This window comes from Manis pentadactyla, chromosome 10 (genome assembly GCF_030020395.1).
Source record: "Manis pentadactyla isolate mManPen7 chromosome 10, mManPen7.hap1, whole genome shotgun sequence".
NCBI classification, from domain to species: Eukaryota; Metazoa; Chordata; class Mammalia; order Pholidota; family Manidae; genus Manis; species Manis pentadactyla.
This window is the reverse complement of record NC_080028.1, coordinates 87,733,496-87,749,595: the sequence shown is the minus strand read 5'-3', so window position 1 is coordinate 87,749,595 and position 16,100 is coordinate 87,733,496. Positions and strand designations below refer to the sequence as shown.

Sequence of the window (16,100 nt, the reverse complement as noted above, 5' to 3'; positions counted from 1 at the left end):
CTCTTAGTAAGTCTGGCTAGGAGCTTATCTATTTTGTTTATTTTCTCAAAGAGCTATCTCTTGGTTTCATTGATTTTTTCTATTGTTTTATTCTTCTCAGTTTATTTATTTATTATCTGATCTTTATTATGTCCCTCCTTCTGCTGACTTTAGGCCTCATTTGTTCTTCTTTTTCCAATTTTGATAATTGTGTCTTTCAACTTGCATTTAGGATTGTTCTTCCTTCTTTAAATAAGCCTGATTGCTATATACTTTCCTCTTAAAACTGCTTTTGCTGCATCCCACAGAAGTTGGGGCTTTGTGTTGTTGTTGTCATTTGTTTCCATATATTGCTTGATCTCTATCTTAATTTGGTCATTGTCCATTGATTATTTAGGAGCATGATATTAGGCCTCCATGTGTTTGTGAGCCTTTTTGCTTTCTTCGTACAATTTATTTCTAGTGTTATACTTTTGTGGTCTGAAAAGTTGGTTGGTAGGATTTCAATCTTTTGGAATTTACTGAGGCTCTTTTTGTGGCCTAGTATGTGGTCTATTCTGGAGAATGTTCCATGTGCACTTGAGAAGAATGTGTATCCTGTTGCTTTTGGATGTAGAGTTCTATAGATGTCTATTAGGTCCATCTGTTATAGTGTGTTGTTCAGTGCCTCTGTGTCCTTACTTATTTTCTGTCTGGTGGATCTGTCCTTTGGAGTGAGTGGTGTGTTAAAGTCTCCAAAAACGAATGCATTGCATTCTATTTCTTCCTCTAATTCTGTTAGTATTTTTTTCACATGTGTTGGTGCTCCTGTATTGGGTGCATATATGTTTATAATGGTTATATCCTCTTGTTGGACTGAGCCCTTTATGTAATGTCCTTCTTTATCTCTTTTGTTACTTTCTTTGTTTTGAAGTCTATTTTGTCTAATACTAGTATTGCAACACCTGCTTTTTTCTCCCTGTTGTTTGCATGAAATATCTTTTCCCATCCCTTGACTTTTAGTCTGTGCATGTCTTTGGGTTTGAGGTGAGTCTCTTGTAAGCAGCATATAGATGGTTCTTGCTTTTTTATCCATTCTATTACTCTGTGTCTTTTGATTGGTGCATTCAGTCCATTTACATTTAGGGTGATTATTGAAATAAATGTACTTATTGCCACTGTAGGCTTTAGGTTCGTGGTTACCAAAGTTTCAAGGTTAACTTCTTTACTCTCTTACTGTCTAACTTAGCTCACTTATTAAGCTATTATGAACACAGTCTGATGATTCTTTATTTCTCTCCCTTCTTCTTCCTCATCCTCCATTCCTTATATCTTAGGTGTTTTATTTTGTGCTCTTTTTGTGTTTCCTTTGACTGCTTTTGTGGACAGTTGATTTTATTTTTTGCCTTTAGTTAGTATTTCATTGTCCTGCTTTCTTTGCTGTGATTTTATTTTTTCTGGTGACACCTATTTGGCTTTAGGAGTGCTTCCATTTAGAGCAGTCTCTCTAAAATACCCTGTGGAGGCGGTTTGTGGGAGACAAATTCCCTCAACTTTTGCTTGTCTGGGAATTGTTTAATCCCTCCTTCATATTTAAATGACAATCTTGCTGGATACAGTATTCTTGGTTCAAGGCCCTTCTGTTTTATTGCATTAAATATATCATGCCATTCTCTTCTGGCCTGTAAGGTTTCTGTTGAGAAGTCTGATGATAGCCTGATGGGTTTTCCTTTGTAGGTGATCTTTTGTCTCTCTCTGGTTGCCTTTAATATTCTGTCCTTTTCCTTGATCTTTGCCATTTTAATTATTATGTGTTTTGGTTTTGTGCTCCTTGGGTCCCCTGTGTTCAGAGTTTTGTGTGCTTCCGTGGTTTGAGCGACTATTTCTTCCCCTAGTTTGGGGAACTTTTCAGCAATTATTTCTTCAATGACACTTTCTATCCCTTTTTCTCTCTCTTCTTATTCTGTTACCCCTATAATGCGAATATTGTTCCATTTGGATTGATAACACAGTTCTCAATATTCTTTCATTCCTGGAGATCCTTTTATCTCTCTCTGCGTCAGCTTCTCTGCATTCCTGTTCTCTGATTTCTATTCCATTAATGGCCTCTTGCACCTCATCCATTCTGCTTTTTAGTCCTTTCAGAGATTGTTTTATTTCTGTATTCTCCCTCCTTAGCTCTTGCATGTTTCTCTGTAAGTCCATCAGCGTGTTTATGACCTTTAATTTGAATTCTTTTTCAGGAAGATTGGTTAAGTCTATCTCCTGAGATTCCCCCTCAGGGGAGGATGTCTGTGTGATTCTTGTCTTGCTCAAATTCTTCTGCCTTTTCCTGGTAATAGAGGTAGTCATGGGCTGTTGGCAAGTGTGTCTGCTCAGAGAACAAAGTCCCCTTCCACTTGTTCCTCGCCTTCCTCTCCTGGGAGAATAGCGACCTCTAGTGGCTTTTGCTGGGCAGCTGCATGCAGACGGGATCTCTGATTCTTGCCCGGGCCACTGTGGAGGAAGCTCCACATGGCTGCTGTGGCTGTGGCCAGTCTCAGGCCGCTGCTCTGCTATGGCGGGGCCACACCAGAGGGGGAATGGGCGGGAGGCTGTTTATCACCATGAGGGGCCTCAGACCTGCACTGCTGTCCAGGAGATTAGGGTGCCCGTAGTTCCCTGGGATTCCCAGCTGCTGAGCTGAGTTTGCCGGTATGCTTCCATCCAGCTGTGAGGCTCCTGTCCCTTTAAGACTTTCAAAAAGCACTCGCTTTTCTTTTGTCCCAGGTGCTCCAGCTGTGGGAACCCGCTCACAGGTTTTACTGTTCTCTTTCCCTAGTATCCAGCACACCACACACTGTGTGTCTATGCTTCCAGTGTGGATGACTACAGCTGAGTATTTAGCAGTCCTGGGCTCCCTCTCCCTCCTTGTTCTGACTCCTCTCCTCCCACCGGGGAGTTGGGGTAGGTGTGGTGCTCGGGTCCCACCAGGCCGCAGCTTGTATCTTACCCCTTTGTGAGGTGTTCGGTTCTCACATATGTAGATGTAGCCTGGCTGTTGTCCTGAATCTTTTGGTCTCTCTTTTAGGATTAGTTGTAGTTGTTGTATTTTCAAAAATATATATGGATTTGGGAGGAGATTTCCACTGCCCTACTCATGGCGCCATCTTGGCTCAACCCCAGTATTGCTTTTTGAGGAGGGTTTCTAGTGCAGTTTTTCATAGGTGGGTGAGCTGATGGTATTTGCTGACTAGATGCCTTTTGGGTGCAGTCGGGACAAAGATGTGTCTGTCAGGCAACAACCATCATTTTTTTTTTCAGTTAGGGTGGCTCCTTCAGCCATAGCCCAGTCCTTCTCTTTTTCAGTGTACTTAGGTGGAGGGGCCTCCACTGGGGGCCTTAGGGCCATGGTGAGGGAAGGAGCTTTATCTGTTTTTTATTGGCCACTGATTTAGCTGTCTTATCTGCCAGCTGGTTCCCCTGTGTTATAGGGTTGTTTTCCTTTTGGTGTTCTTTGCAATGCAGAATTGCTACTTTTTCTGGGAGTGACAGCCTTTTGGAGTTTTACTATTGTGCCAGGTGAGGGTTGGAGAGGAATCGGTGTCCCTGTGTGTTCAAAAGGGACACAGCAGTATGGGGGACCTTGACATTTATTTTTTTGTCCCAGAGTAAGTTTGTCTGCTTTTTTAATGAATAGAACTGTGCCTGCAAGTGTCCTGAGGCAGGGTGGCCATCCTACCTCAATCAAGTTTAGTTGTTTTTTTTTTTCCTGACAGGTATGCAACCGGCTGCTGCCAGGGCCTAACAGTCTATGTGAGAACTTCGAGGGCTACTTTTTTTTCATGTATGAAGAGACTGAAGGACTTTTTTGTATCCAGCAGGCTTAAGGCCAGTGCCTGCTCTGAAGAAGCCTTTATTTCCAGGAATGTGGCTCTTGCCTCTTTTGTCTAGACAGGGGGTTATTGGTATGGCCCCCCCAGGAGGCTGTAGAGGGGTTTGCTATTACCGAGAATCCAGAAATTCAGATTTTGCAGAACCCAGTGGCCCCCAGGAACTTTCATATGCCTTTCTTCATCTGGATCTGGGCTAAGGAGAAAATGACCTTTTTCTTCTTCGACCCTAGTGCCCTTTTTCCCTGGGTGAGGAGGAAGCCCAAGTACTGGACTTGCTGCTGGCAGATTTGTGCCTTTTTTTATGAGGCTTGGTATCCTGAGTCTGACAGGAGTTGCAGGAGGGCCTTTGTGTCTTCTTCACAATTTTTCAGGGTGTCACTGGCAAGGAGGAGGTCATCTACATACTGCAGGAGGGCACAGCATGTGGCTTCCCTCGAAAAGCTGCCAAGGTCTGCGGCCAATGCCTCTCCAAAGAGAATGGGTGAGTTCTTGAATCTTTGCAGAAGCTGTGTCCATGTTAACTGCATCCTTCACCGTATCCGGTTCAGTCCATTTGAAGGCAAACAAGGGCTGGCTGTGGGGGGCCAGCCAGAGGCAGAAAAAGGCATCTTTTAAGTCTAGGCAAGTGAACAATTTGGCAGACCCTGGCATCTGGCTGAGGAGGGTATACAGATTTGGGACCACTGGGCATAAAGAAACAGTCACTCTGTTAATGGCATGCAGGTCTTGAACAGGCTGGTGCCCTCCTCCTGGCTTTTTGACTGGTAGAAGCGGTGTGTTCCAGGGTGACTGACACTCAGTTAGAATGCCTGCCTCTTTTACTCAGGTGTTCCTGAATGCCTGCCCTTGCCTCTTGTGAGAGGGATTACTGCTGCTCTCTTTGTGGCTGTGCCCCCAGAGTCAATTTTACAATGACAGGGGCTCAGTTATGAGCAAGTCCAGGTGGGTTGTCTTCAGCCCATACTGAGGGGAAGGCAGCTCTGAATTCAGGTGGGCTACTTGAGAGGGTCTGGGCACAGAATAGCCTCCACTCCTCTTCCCTAGGTGTGGTTATTGCCAGTATGAGGGACCCTGGCTCTTTTTGGCCTGAGTTTAGTTTGAGTCTGGTGCTTCCAGTTGGCTCAAAAGTTATTTGGTCTCTGAGCTTTGAGAGTATATCTCGGCTGAGGAGGGGAACAGGGCACTCAGGCAGGTAGAGAAACTTATGTCAGGCTTTGTGGCTTCCAAGTTCATGTTAGGCTTGGCAAAAGTGCTGCTTGGACTGCTTATGTCCCAATGGCTCTGAGAATAGTTGCAGTCTTTTTACTGAAGGGAGTTACAGGGAGGGTGGAGGGTGACCACAGAGTGTTCCACCCCTGTGTCAACCATAAAAGTCCTCTGTTGCCCCCCCACTTACATTTTGACCGTGGGCTCATGGGGGCCGAGCATGAGAGAGCCTGGTCTTTGTCAATCTGAGACTGTTCCTGCCAGACTAATGAGCCTTTCCCTGTGAGGCTCTTCCCAGTAGCAACTGGGCTTCAGGGCTTTGCCTCGTTTGGGGCATTTGTTCTTCTTCCAATGCCCCTTCTCTTCACAGTAAGCACACTGGTCCCTGGCTAGGGGCATCCTAGGCTTCCCCCTGCTTGGTGGCCAGCTTTTCTCTGCCTTTCGGTCATCTCTCTTTCTTTTAGGGCAGCTGCCAGGAAGCTGAACTTTTTCTTTCAGCCCCTCTGTCAGCCTGAACTTCTCTATTTAGATATACTTTGTTGTCAATTTTAATCAGTTGAGTGATATTTATCCCGGCAAAGCCTTCAAGGTTTTGCACTCCAATCAAGGACCCCAGCTGCCTCTTTTCTTTCATTGTGAACAGGGTGTAGAGAAGCTGTTGGCAGTCTTTCCAGGTCAGCCAATGGGTTTGGAAGAGGGATTTCATGAGATCAACCAGGGCTTGTGGCTTTTCCAATGGAGTGTTGTGTTTTTAATTGAGGAGGTTAGTTTTCTGGGATAAATGCCCAGAAAGTACAATTTCTAGGTTGTATGGTAGTTGCATGTTTTGCTTTATAAGAAATTCCACAATTTTCCAGAGTGGGTATACCAGCAATGTATGAATAATTCAGTTTCTCTGTGTTCTCACCAGCATTTGGGGTTGTCATTATTTTTTATTTTAGCAATTCTGATGGGTGTGTAGTAATATAGGTGTGTAGTGAAGACTAAAGAGAAAATTCACTATGGTCTTAATTTGCATTCCTTAATAGCTAAAGAAGTTGAACATCTTTCTACGTGTTTATTTGAAATTTCTTCATGAAATGTCTGCTCATGTCTTTTGCTTGTTTTCTAATTTCTAATGGTTGTTTTGTTTACTGTTGAACTTTAAGAGTTCTTTACATATTCTAAGTAGTAGTCCTCTGTTGGATATGTAGTTTGCAAATATTTTCTCCAAGTCTGTAGCTATTCTTTTCATCCTCTGAAAGATGTCTCACAGAGCAAGAGTCTTAACATGAGTTTTTGATGAGGTCCAATTTGTCAAGTTTTCCTTTTACAGACTGTGCTTGTGGTTTCATGTCTAAGGATTCTTTGCCTCACCCTAGATCCTGAGGATTTTCTCCTATTTTTTCTAAAGTTTTGTAGTTTTACATTTTGCATTTAAGTCCATGATCCATTTTGAGTTAATTCTTGCATAACATCTTAAGACATAGGTTAAGGTTCAGTTTTTTCTATTAATGTCCAATTGTCCCAGCACCATTTATTGAAAGAACTCTTTCCTCCACTGAATTGCTTTTGCACCTTTGTCAAAAATCTGATGGGCATATTTGCATAGGTCTATTTCTAGACTCTCTATTCTGCTTCATTGATCTAAGTCTGTCCTTCCACCAATAATATACTGTCTTTGTTACTGTAGCTATAAAGCAAGCTTTAATTTGGGGTAGAGGGGTTCCACCTATTTTATTCTTTCCCAAGATTATTTTAGATATTCTAGGGCCTTATAAATTTTAGAATAAACTTGTCTATGTCTACTAAAATAAAAACAAAACAGAAAAACCTTGCTGGGATTAAACCTTTAAATCAGTTCGGCAAGCACTGAAGTCTTTATTATGCTGAGTCTTCCAATCCTGAATATGGTATGTCTCTCCATTAATTTAGGTCTTTGATTTCTTTTATCAGCATATTGTAATTTTCAGCATGTAAGTGCTACATAAGCTTTGTTAGATTCATTCCTAAGTACTTTTAAGTGATTGCAAATGGTGCTATTTTTAAATTTTGGTTTCCATTTCTTTGTTGTTGAAAACTGGACATTTCAGATATGCAGCAATTGTGGATTCCAATTTTTCCCCTGAAGGTTGTTTTTGTTACTGTTTTGTTTTTAGTAAATTGCCTAGACTCAAATCTGTGAAATCTGGTTCACCTATGTTCATGCAGCCCATGATACCTCTGGTTAGTTTTTTATGTTTTCATTTTTTTGTGTAAAATAAAAATCTCCCTTGAGATGGCCTCTGGGTCTGTGTAGCATAGTGGGCAGGCAATGGCTGGTTAGAAGTTCTGCTCAAACACCTTGAGCCAATAATGCTTTCACCCTTTGCCAAAGGGTGTGGGGGCAAGTATGGAAGCTTATTCAAAATTCAGTCCATTTTCAAGTCTATCCCAGCTTTTACTTTCCACCAGAGAGTTTGAACCTTCTTGGGTCTCCGCTGTGTGTGTGTATACACAGCCTCCCATTCAACCAGGAATGTGTGGGATGATTGATCAGTCCTCTGGGGCTCTTTTTCCCACGATTTCTGTGTAGTCCACTGGTCTGCTGCCTGTCCCAAGTGGTACTGCAACCTCAGGCTGGCAAAGCAGTGGGATTTCCCCTTTCCTTTCTTACCTAGTTCACCATCTTTACTGACAATGCCACTGAGCATGAGTTTCCTGCCAAGTCAAATCCACCAATGAAGCTGCTGGTTTTCAAAGCCACCCTCACCCTAGTAGCACTATGAGCTGTGGGTGGGGGAGGAAATGGAAGCAGGTCCGGCCAAACTCCCACTATTCTTTCCTAGAGTTCAGCAGTTTTTCCGTAGATGCTTCACAATTTTTTTGTTTACTTGCCTTTGGTCAACTTCCAGAGCCCTGAAATCATTGGTTTTGACCATTTTGTCCTGTTTTATAGGTCTAACACTTTTGCAGCAATACTCAAAGGTGACAACCTGCCAGCCCTGGACCCAGACCCCCTCACTGCCAGCCCCAGTGGGTGACACAGCTCCTTCATTAAATGCAGTTCCCCATTCAAACTCAGACCTCCCTCTGCTGGTGAGGAAAGGCTCAGAATTTCTTAGGTTTGCCTACTGGGAGTTCTCCATCTAGGAAAGTAATCTCCAGGGTGAGGCACATACAACCCAGAGATGGGATGGCACCGGCCAGTTCATAAGGGTGTGGAAATTATATAAAACTTAGATTGAAATTAGGCTCCACCCAGATTTAGTATACAAGTTGATATCATCACCCCTTGGATTGTCTGTTGGATGGTCCTGTGTCATGTGTAGGGGACACACTCCAGTTGAAGGAGGGAAACACCTCACACTTCCATCCACTTTGGGCTGCTCAGGTACTGCAGTCACTGTTAAGGGGAGTCATGACTTATATGAACTAGTTTTAAACTAACTCCCACAACATAGATAAATGGGTTAAAATACCTTCAGGTAAATCACTGATTGAAAATAATACTCCAGAACAACAAATGACAAGACAGTAGAAGAGCCGACCCCTTCTTCTATACTAGGTCTTCCTAAGACTTGGTAGGAGGTAAATACTATGATGCTTTAATCAGATCAGAGAAGAAGGCATCTAAAATTTAATGACAAATTAACAAGACTACATTTGAAATATAGATTGACTATATATTCTCCGTAATGAACCTCACCCTTTATGTGGTTTCAGGCATTAGTAAATGACAGCATAATATAACACAATTGGCAAGGCATTTTAAACTGCTGTACTTCATGTTTCTATTTTTATGTTTTATTGGGTACATGATATAGTAAAATAGTAGTGCATATACATAATATCATGAGCAAATTTATATCCAACGTGTGAACTAAAATTGATTACACTAGAGGTGTGAGAACAAAATCCCTCTGCCTCTGGGGCATTCTTACATTGGGATTCCAAGTTTGTACCCATGCTGCTGTGCCAGCCAGGGACTTTGCCACAGGGCCAGCAAGTTCCAAACTCCCTACCTCAGGCTCCAGGCAGGTGTCACGCAGGTTTGGGGCTGAACTTGCAGGACCAGAACTCAATATATAGCTAGCAAACTGCCCCCTACAGCCTCCAAAATCACTTCCCTGCCCCACCTCAAGTCACCTGCTTTATCAATAGGGGCTTATGACTGCAGATGCGCGACCTCTACCCACTGCACCTCCCATCAGAGGTCATAAGAAATGTCATCTTTCTCATGGTTTAATCTGCACAATGGAGCAGATCACTGGTGGAACTGCATCATTAGATTTTAACTTTTCCAGGGACCGAAGTATGGATGGCATGAATAGGACAGGGCTTGTGGGCTCAACTCTGATCCTGTCTCTGCCAACTGACCCTCAAGAGCTGTCCTGTACCCCTGCCATATTCCCTGCATGGATGGGGTACAAGGTAAGCAGGCTGACTGCAGACCTCTCCAATTATAGTGACCATTTATCACCTACAGAGCGATTCCCCTCAGGGAACGTTTTGGAAATTTAGGGGGTGTTTTTGGTTAGCACAGTAACAGGAGGCCACTGCTTGCATGTGGAGGCCAATCAGCCCTAGAACAGTGCAAGGCCTGTCACATTACATACACTTCTGATGTCTCATCCAGCACTCATGCAGAGATGGAAAATCTTTGTGAGCATCTGATGCCATTAAGTGTAGCCTTGATCCTGCTCGTCAGATCTCTGGGCAGGGTGTGGGGGGGGCCTGCAGCTGCCCCAGTACTAGTGGCCCCTGGGCGGTGCTAGAGCAGGACAGTAGCCAGGCAGAGGCTGGAAGGGGTGCCTGCACCCGGGGGAGGAGAAGGATCCTATTTGGGGTGGCAGATCACCATAGTGCCCACCACGTGTGCCCAAGCAGAACCCTCTGTGCTGAGGAGGGGGACCACCCAGCTTCTACACGGACAAGGCCTGGAACCTGTGACGTGGTGCAAAATAGACACCATGATTCAGCTGAAGGGCAGGGACAGAAGGATCAAGAGGGAGGTGCCTTTGAGAAGGGTTTTCTAGGTCCAAGACCTGACCTGAGAACCAGGCTGGTCATGAAGGGGCAGAGGAGTGATGAGCTATTGGACAGACACACATTTAAAGGCACAAAGGTTTTAACTAGGAGTAGCTCCTTAAGCCTCTTCCATGTGCCTTTTTTTTTTTTAAGATTAATGACTTTTTCATCATTAAGATGAAGTTCTGATCAATGTGATTTCCAGATGTAAGGCTCCAAAGGTCTAAGACCCAGACAGACTGTAACTTGGTCAAAATGACAAAACTAATTCTTATTAGCTAAAATCTTGGAGTTTAGACTCAGAAGTTTCTCAGCTGTTTCAGGGCTCTCATAAATTATCTAGGTCAGTTTTGGAAACTGCAGGTTTCCTCCCATTAGTAGGTCATGTGATCAATTTTTAGTGGTCAAGCCCAGTTTTTAAATTAGATGGAAGAGACTAAATTTTGAAAATTCCAGGGTGAGCTGTATGCAGTGAGGGTGATGATCATTTCATGCAACTTGTTATACACACAGCCTTTCAGGCATCAGTTCTCATAAACTCTGAATGATAAGAATTCAAGGCACAGGCGACCACAGACGACAGCTGGGGGCTCTGCTCCGCTGTTCTCACATACGGGAGGTAACCAGGGCCTTACCCTTCACACCTCCCTTCACCCGTTATAATAAACATTCACAGTGCCAGACACCTTTGTAAGCACTTTATATTAACTTGCAGAAACCTCACCACATTCCTGTGGGTACTGCTATCCCCATTTTACAGATGAGGGAACCAGGGCAGTGAGGTTAAGCCACTTGGCCGAAGTTCCATGGCCTGTTGGAGCCAGGGCTGGGGCGCATACCTGCCACGCTGTGCTTTAGTTCTGAGAACCCCCTTCCTGGACAGGGGTGGGATGGCATCTATCTCCCTGTGCTGCCTCTGGCATGCCACCCAGTGGGGCCCCTCTATCGGCAGCCTGCAGGAATCTTGTGCTCAGATGGGGCCAAGTCCCTGTGGGCCTCCCATTCTCTACTCAGCAGTGAGCAAGGCCCTGGATTGGAGTGTCTGTGCATCAGGGCCGTAGCCCTGCCATGCTGGCAGTGCCCCAGTCCAGAGCTTCCCCATTTCTGTGTACCTTCACATTGCAGCTCACTCAAGATGGCATCTGTGACCACCCTGAGGAAATGGCCATCCTCCTCCATCCAGCAACCCTCTTTACCTCACCACTGTCTGCCGTGAGTGTTCATGGGCTGCCTCCCCAGCTAGAAAGTGGTGCCGGTCGGCAAGCATTCTGTCCATGTGCTGCTGTGCCTCTAGCCCCTACAACAGTGGTAGCACTTAAGAGGAACCCCAGAAATATTTGTTACTGAGTGAGCATGAGTTTGGAGGAAAGAGGCTGATTCAAAAGCAAAACCCTTTGTCCCCTTGGACATAGCAGTTTACTTCCTGTCTGTTCTTGCAATGGTCAAGCCACTCTAGTCCCCCAGAACCAACGACTAGCATAGTATGAGTCTGGAGTCTTCAGGGGTAAAAGAGGGGGGAAGGGGCCCGCACAGATGAGTGGAGGAAAGTTTCTATGGGAAGGAAATAAGTTGACAGGGATGTTGACTAGACCCCACAGTGCTCTGTGCATGCACTCTGCGTTTTCCGTACACCTTGCTGGCCTGTGAGTCTGTGGAACTTCAAGCACGGTTGGTTCACCAGGAAAACAAAAGTGTTAAAAGCACTATTTCTACCTTAACTTGTGGACTTGGTCTGTATCAGACTTTATAGATGGTAAAGAAGGAAGATGTGAGTTGTTATTCTCCAGGGGCTTCTGTCCTGTGTTGGAAATGAATCCCACACACAAACCCAAGAATCCAAGGAGAGCAGCAAATGGCTCAGTGTGAGAGCACAGTGTTTGACCCATTAGAGAGAGGAAGCAGGAAGAGGTGCAGGTAGAGAGTCCACTAGGGCGTCCTGTTCCATGACACTGCCCAGTCCCATCACATGCCATGAGACATACCTCTATGACCCTGGCACCTGCTGGGGAGTGTGGGCAGCCCCAGGGCCTCTGCCCACTGGAAAGGGAAGAATTCACCATAGTGAACACAATCCCTCATACAGATAACCCTACAAATAATGGTGGTGGATGCCCTGTTCTGGCGCCTGCAGGAGCTCCATCAGGAGAAGGCAGGCTGGATGGCAGTCTGCTTTCTAACTCAGGCCAAGGGCACACAAAGGGTTCATGCAACTGAGAAGCATGTCTTTAAACTCCCACACCTACTCAAATGCTCTTTACGTAGCATATTACTTGCTTCTAGGCAGGATCTGGATCAGGTCTACGAGCACTCGTTGGTCCAGTTCACCGAAAAGAGGTTCTGCACTCTCAGGAAGACCCACATGTCTGGTGAGGCCAGCGTAGTAGGAACCTACATACCCTGCATCCTGATAACAGGTGACACTTTCTGAAAGAACAGCTTGCAAAAAACCCTCTGTTACTTACCACACATGTTCTTCCCTCAGAGAAAACCCATCAGACAGGAAGAAACAGAGACAGCAAATAAATTCATATGTTTTATTCTGTAAAGCACATATGCACATAATTCAAACACAGAAAATTAATCTGGGAGCAAATGCCATAACAGATCAGCTACTGACCATCATGCAGCACAGTAAGTGAAATGGGTGCACTGGCCCTTGCGACCCCACGGTGCCTGCAGGGGGCCCGGAAACCAAGATGCTGAATCTCTACAAACCGCCAAAGAAAATGCAACAGAAATGGCAGGTTCCTAATGACAAGAAAAACTTACAAATAGAATCAAAACTGATTCAAGTCATACAGTGAAAGGACAAAAGCAAAAAGGAAAGAGATCAATATGATCTGAAACACCATTTTAATAGTAAGTTGCTGACCTTTTGTTGGACCTCCAGTCCAAGATGACTGAGGACAAGCCAGTGCTCCTCCGCAGGGTCACCCCTGCGTGGCAAACGGGCCCTGTCTGTGACACTCTTTAATCCTGAGGTCCCCCAGCAAGACAGTGGGGGATCGGGCCTTCTGTTAGTGCCCAGATAATAACAGGTCCACCTACCTTCCTGAGGTTCAGTGGCTGTCCCTTCAGTTACTAGCCCTCTTCGCCCAGTGCCACAGCCTCCCCTTCTCCATCCTTCCTTTATACACCTGACTGACTCTGGTCTCCCTAAGATCTTTGACAATTACCTGCTAGGGTGAATATTGGATTTTAAAGTGTGTGTCCTGGACTTGTGACAAGTCACACTGTCCAGGCATTTTTGGCACTTCCTTTCCTCATGCCTAACCATGTCCTTCCTCCCTGACAACAGATTCCAGCCATTCCCTGTAATTAAAACTAGGATAATAATTAGTATTACCAACAAGCTGGATTGAACAAACCAATAAAACTGACTTTTTTCACCTGTCCTCCTATATTATCTGCCAGTTATAAACCTATCCTTAACTCCACTTCACTGGGATTTTATTTATTCAGTAGCAGCTTAACCTAAAATCGTTGGCCTTCATATTGATGTTTCTCAAGACCAAGCCAAATGGCTCTTCCTCAATCTTGTCTCATAAGAGTCTCAAAGCCTCTAAAGAGAAAACTAAATTAATAGGTTAGTCATGTAACATGTAAGCAACTTATATAATACAAAAAACTGGATAGACAAGTATGATTATTGTGCTTAAAAGGTACTGAAAGGAAAACACAGGATATTAACATACCAAGTCACCACAGTGATTCTTTCAACGATCTTCAGTAAAAGCCTGCACTTGTTTTCCACTCAAGAATGCCTAGGATAAAATGTTTTACAGCAAGGTTATTTCAGACCTGCAGGACTGATTCTAACTTAGGACAGACTATGGGCCTGGAGTTAAAGGAAAGAAATGTTGGCAGTCGGGTCCAAGGTTCTAATTGCCCATCTGCTAGAACACTGCTTGGCAAAACATAGACGTCACTAATGACAGTGAGTTATCAAGGCGAAGGGTATTAAGGAAAAGAGAAACAGTAAGAATGCAAGTAACAAGAAAGGACTGGAAAAGGTGATGACATTTTTTAAAATAATGAAGATGGATTCAAAGGAAAAAGGGATAAAGGATCTAGATCATCAAAATATTATAGGAAAGAAAAGAATATGCTTTTGGTTTTACTGATAAATGGCCTGTCAGGGCTTTCCTTCAAATTTCACAGGCATCATTTTCATAATGTTACTGATTTACCAGGTACCATTTTCCTTCTGAAGATACGTTAATTGCATAAAAATAAATGCAAAAAAAAGAAAAAGGAAGAAAATCCACTCCCTCTTCAAAGAATGCAAGAAATCATTTCACAAATAGCAGATCAAATCATTATTCCCCTTCCACACCATCAGCTGCATTCCAGAAAAGAGAATAGCTATTTTCTGTTCTTCTCTAGAGTCATTTACTTAATTTTTAAGCCCTTGTGAGTGAAGAAGCTGCTTTAACTTTTGTAATGGAGGAAAGAGGAGCAAACGACAGTGGAACATTCTGTCCAGTTCAGCTCAAACCAGACCAGGTTCCTCACCATCCATGTGGAAAATGAAAATTAGATCTTTATCATGTAGGTGGCTTTTAAATATTTAACTCTTTACCCAAGATAAAAGCACAAGTCTGTCCTAACTAAAGTAGTATTAAAATGTGACTATTTTATTTTTTCTTCAAAGGAAAAAAACTTAGAAAGATAGGCATGTTTCCTTGCAAGCAAAATGGAGAAAAAGGTATTATTGTTGTTACTATGATTATTAGGCCACAGACACATAAAATCCACAAAATGGATTGGTGGTTCTGGAAATGCAGTATCATATCAATGGTGCAGACTGTTTCGGACATTCTGTACATATCAGGCTGAAACAAGAACTAGAGCAAACCTCAACCCCACCAGCAACGAAATGCCCGTGACCTTGCTTAAAGACAGCACAGTGTGCTCCACTACCGGGAGATCATGAACCCTCTCTGGTGCTATGTGCAATCAATCCTGCTGAGTCCACAGGTGGGGCTGAAGAGTTCTGGCTGCACCCGGCGTGAAGCACGTGCATCATTGGACCATTTCTGAATAGATTTTTATAAATATATACAAATCAGTTACAGGCACTTGAAATGTCTTTGGCTGGAATAACCCAACATTGCAAGATAATGTATTCACAGAGTGTCCAGGCCCAGGCTGGGTTCAGCAGTCAATGATTATGGTTCTCAGTCTCTCTCAGACAAAGGGCAGTTGCAGGACTAGGCATCAGCCAAAGCCACCTGTAAAAGCAGGAGGAGCCATCCAGTCACACAGCACAGCCCAGGTAACTCAGCCCCACCAGCACCCTGGCTGGGCTCCGGTCCCCACCCAAAGATGAGGAGCTACACTGCATGCATCTATCAGGCAGGGGAATGATTAAATCCCTACGAAAATCTCATCAAAGAAGGAATGAACGGGAACCTGAAGTTTCCTGCAAGGAGCAGCCCACCTGGCGTGAGACCACTGTACTGAGACGGAGTTAACTGTTTTGAAACCCTGATCAACATTCCCTCAGGGGATTTCTCAAACTGAAGGAAGTAGAAGGAGGGAACCTGCTGAGGTCAGCTGCTTTTCATCAGGGATCTGAGAACAATTCCCACAATGTATCTCTTACCACCTAAGGCTTGGGTTTATGGTTGAAAATCCACCATGATTTAGGCTGGTGGTAGACTACTTCTGATAAAAACACAGGAACTAATTTCTCAGGAGGAAAGGTGCCTCCACAACAAATGGAACAAGGACTGGGACTTTCTGAATACAGAGATCTTTAACAAAATGCTGGCCCAGGCTCCATCCACTGCTTACCTTCTCAGGACAAAATTCAGGATTGCTCTGACGCAATTTGCTGGGTCTGCCTTTGATAACAGCATAGCAAAACATTGTTATCACCATCACGAAGAGGAAGTAACTGGTGTGCATGAGATGCAAATTTATTAAGGAACGGTCATCCTAAATAAAGAGAATAAATCACAAACATCTGCTCTAAGTTACTGGAATATTTTAACACTGGGTTTCTGGAAGCAGGGGTCACAACCCTGCTTTAACTTAATTCTTTATTGCTTTAACTTAAATTCTTAA

General features: G+C 44.0%; 2 protein-coding genes across 2 annotated transcripts in view; both read right to left on the bottom strand.

The window, feature by feature from the left end:
• TPST1 (tyrosylprotein sulfotransferase 1) overlaps positions 1–16,100 on the bottom strand; it is a 591,927-nt gene that overhangs the window by 25,610 nt on the left and 550,217 nt on the right. The gene's annotated exons all lie outside the window — the stretch shown is intronic.
• TMEM248 (transmembrane protein 248) overlaps positions 12,549–16,100 on the bottom strand; it is a 30,102-nt gene continuing 26,550 nt past the window's right edge. The window contains exons 6-7 of the mRNA XM_036907901.2: positions 15,828–15,971; positions 12,549–15,262 (exon numbers count right to left, since the gene is read on the bottom strand). Of these exons, the coding sequence (XP_036763796.1) occupies positions 15,242–15,262; positions 15,828–15,971 (165 nt within the window). The 3' untranslated portion in view covers positions 12,549–15,241. The remainder of the gene's footprint in view (positions 15,263–15,827; positions 15,972–16,100) is intronic.